The 2,166-nt window shown below is 45.2% G+C and overlaps 1 protein-coding gene across 1 annotated transcript; it reads left to right on the top strand.

Annotated features, from left to right (window-relative positions):
- Positions 1–1,877: 1,877 nt before the first annotated feature.
- H257_19430 (hypothetical protein) lies at positions 1,878–2,059 on the top strand (the record flags this gene model as incomplete). Its single annotated transcript, XM_009848574.1, has 1 exon — positions 1,878–2,059. A coding segment is annotated over one exon (180 nt), but the record flags the coding sequence as incomplete, so codon positions are not given.
- Between the last annotated feature and the right edge of the window lie 107 nt (positions 2,060–2,166).

Raw genomic sequence — 2,166 nt, 5'->3', positions numbered from 1 at the left:
TCGATTTTGTGGTCTTAGCATTCCTACTTTTGAATCCCCCAGGAGGAATAACTTCCCAAGTGGGACTCAAATTCTCGTCGTTTCTAGGCTTCTTGCACCATATTTTGGTCAAAAAGTGCAAAATCTCAAAACCCATTTATGGCATAATTTTTTGACATGGTATCCAGAGGAGCCCTTAGGTTTTAGAATAAATTAATTTGGTCCATTTTTTTATGCCATAATTCGTGAACTTTCTAGCTATAATTTTGTAATATTTCCTTTGGATTTTGTGGTATCCAGACAAAACAACTTCGCGACTTTGTCATTTCACCATTTTATAGAGATTTTCGTCATTTTATGCCATAATTCGTGGCATCCAGAGGAGCCCTTAGTTATTATACGTCATTTATTAGTTTTGAAAAAAGAAGTAAAGTTAAGCTCTAATTATGCCGGAAAGCGTGAACGATTGTATTATCCGGAAAAGTTGGGTAACAACCAATCAAAAGCGCGGAATATCTTGAAACATTCCGCGACCAGCAGCTTTTGCCTGGAATTGCATTCTGTGAAGCTTTAAAGATGCAATTCCAGGCAACAGTACAACGACGCTCACCTACCTACCCGACGCTCGCGAGGAAACATTGTTTCAGGCATTTAAGGCAACCTCAAACTTCACGTTTATATTTCACCAAGCAGCGGTATAATTCAACCAACTATCGTTTACAGTTAATAAACGTTTCGTCAATATATTTCACCAAGCAGGCGATATATTTCGACTAACGATATTCTCTGCTGGCTCTGCTATCGATGGTTTCGTTTCCGCGCGATTCCGCCTTTCGAAACGTCATTCAGAAAGGATCAGTCACCACTGCGTCACCCCCGCCGAACGTCGACGTTATCCTTGCAAGTGACTCTAGTATGTCTGTGTCTCATAGGAATACATCGGCCTATCGTCACTTGTGCGCACATCCGCCGTGCATTGGGTTCCTCTCGACGACGTCGCTTGTGCATATGCCAGAGGAGTCCAATGGGGGACCCCCAAAAAGCACATAAATCGCATATTTATGTTTCATATGTGCTGTCGTTGTGTCCCAGCATATGTTGTACTTGTGTCAACTTGTCACAGATGGGCCAACCAAAAACCAGGAACACAAATCGACTGGTTCAAAGTGGGTTTGACCTCTTGCACACGACATTTGGTCCTGCTTGCTGCAGTGGTGATGAGATCCTCGCCTCTGGGGTTTCTCAGGTTGCCAAAGGCATCGCCAGCGTACGATACACCGCAACCAGCTTCTCCTGGCTCTCATGTTACGCCTGCGTATGCATATACGGACTCGCAATAAGGTCTCAAGGCACAAATGCACATTGTTCTCACACACACTACTCTAGATTCTATCGACTGCACTCGTCACACCGAGTGAGATACCATGGCAATGGACATGAGTAAATGCGATCGCAGATTAATTAGGCCGATGCCTGCACTGCTCGTGAGCCTGAGGCACCTCGAATTGCCTTCTTCCTCGATGGAAACAACTACCCTGTACAGGAACCCAGCAACAGAGATGTTCAAAACGCATTTTACAACGGTAGCTTCAAATTTAGCCAACATGATCACATATGCGAAATGTCAATTTCTCACAAATGTCAAATGCACCGTTTTAATAGGTTGGTTGCATTCGGTTTATGTCACTGGCGTATTGCTTTACGGAGTCGATGGCACACTCGTTTGGGGGAAGCACAAATTTCCCGGCTCCTGGAACGATGGAGAAATATGTCGACCACTCATCGAACTGTTAAGGAAGCCAGGCGTTTTGGCCCCTGGTGTGTGCGTTGCTGCGGACACTGCATTTCTTGTGAAAGACGGGAACCGCAGCATCGTAACTCCTTTGAAATCTGGTAACATGGACAAGACTTCGCCCGTGCTGCGTGCTGCCGTTGAGCGTGTCAGTAACGCAATTACCTCGTTACATCAGGCTGCGGAGTGGGGCATGGGATCTGCCCCGATTGTCTACCGCACATTGGGATTGCCACTCCCTTACAGTCCAACTGTTCGTGCCCGACGACTAAGCACGATCTACCGCTTGTACAACTACCGAGTTCGCTCCACGGGTATAAGCCAAATTCGCTCTGTATTTCAACCAAATAATTGATGACAACAATTGTTTCCAAATTTTGTTTTGATTTTTCTAT

The sequence above is a fragment of the Aphanomyces astaci genome (assembly GCF_000520075.1).
Source record: "Aphanomyces astaci strain APO3 unplaced genomic scaffold supercont1.586, whole genome shotgun sequence".
Lineage (NCBI taxonomy): Eukaryota > Oomycota > Saprolegniomycetes > Saprolegniales > Verrucalvaceae > Aphanomyces > Aphanomyces astaci.
Note: the sequence above shows the minus strand (reverse complement) of the source record. Positions and strands in the feature narration are given on the sequence as shown.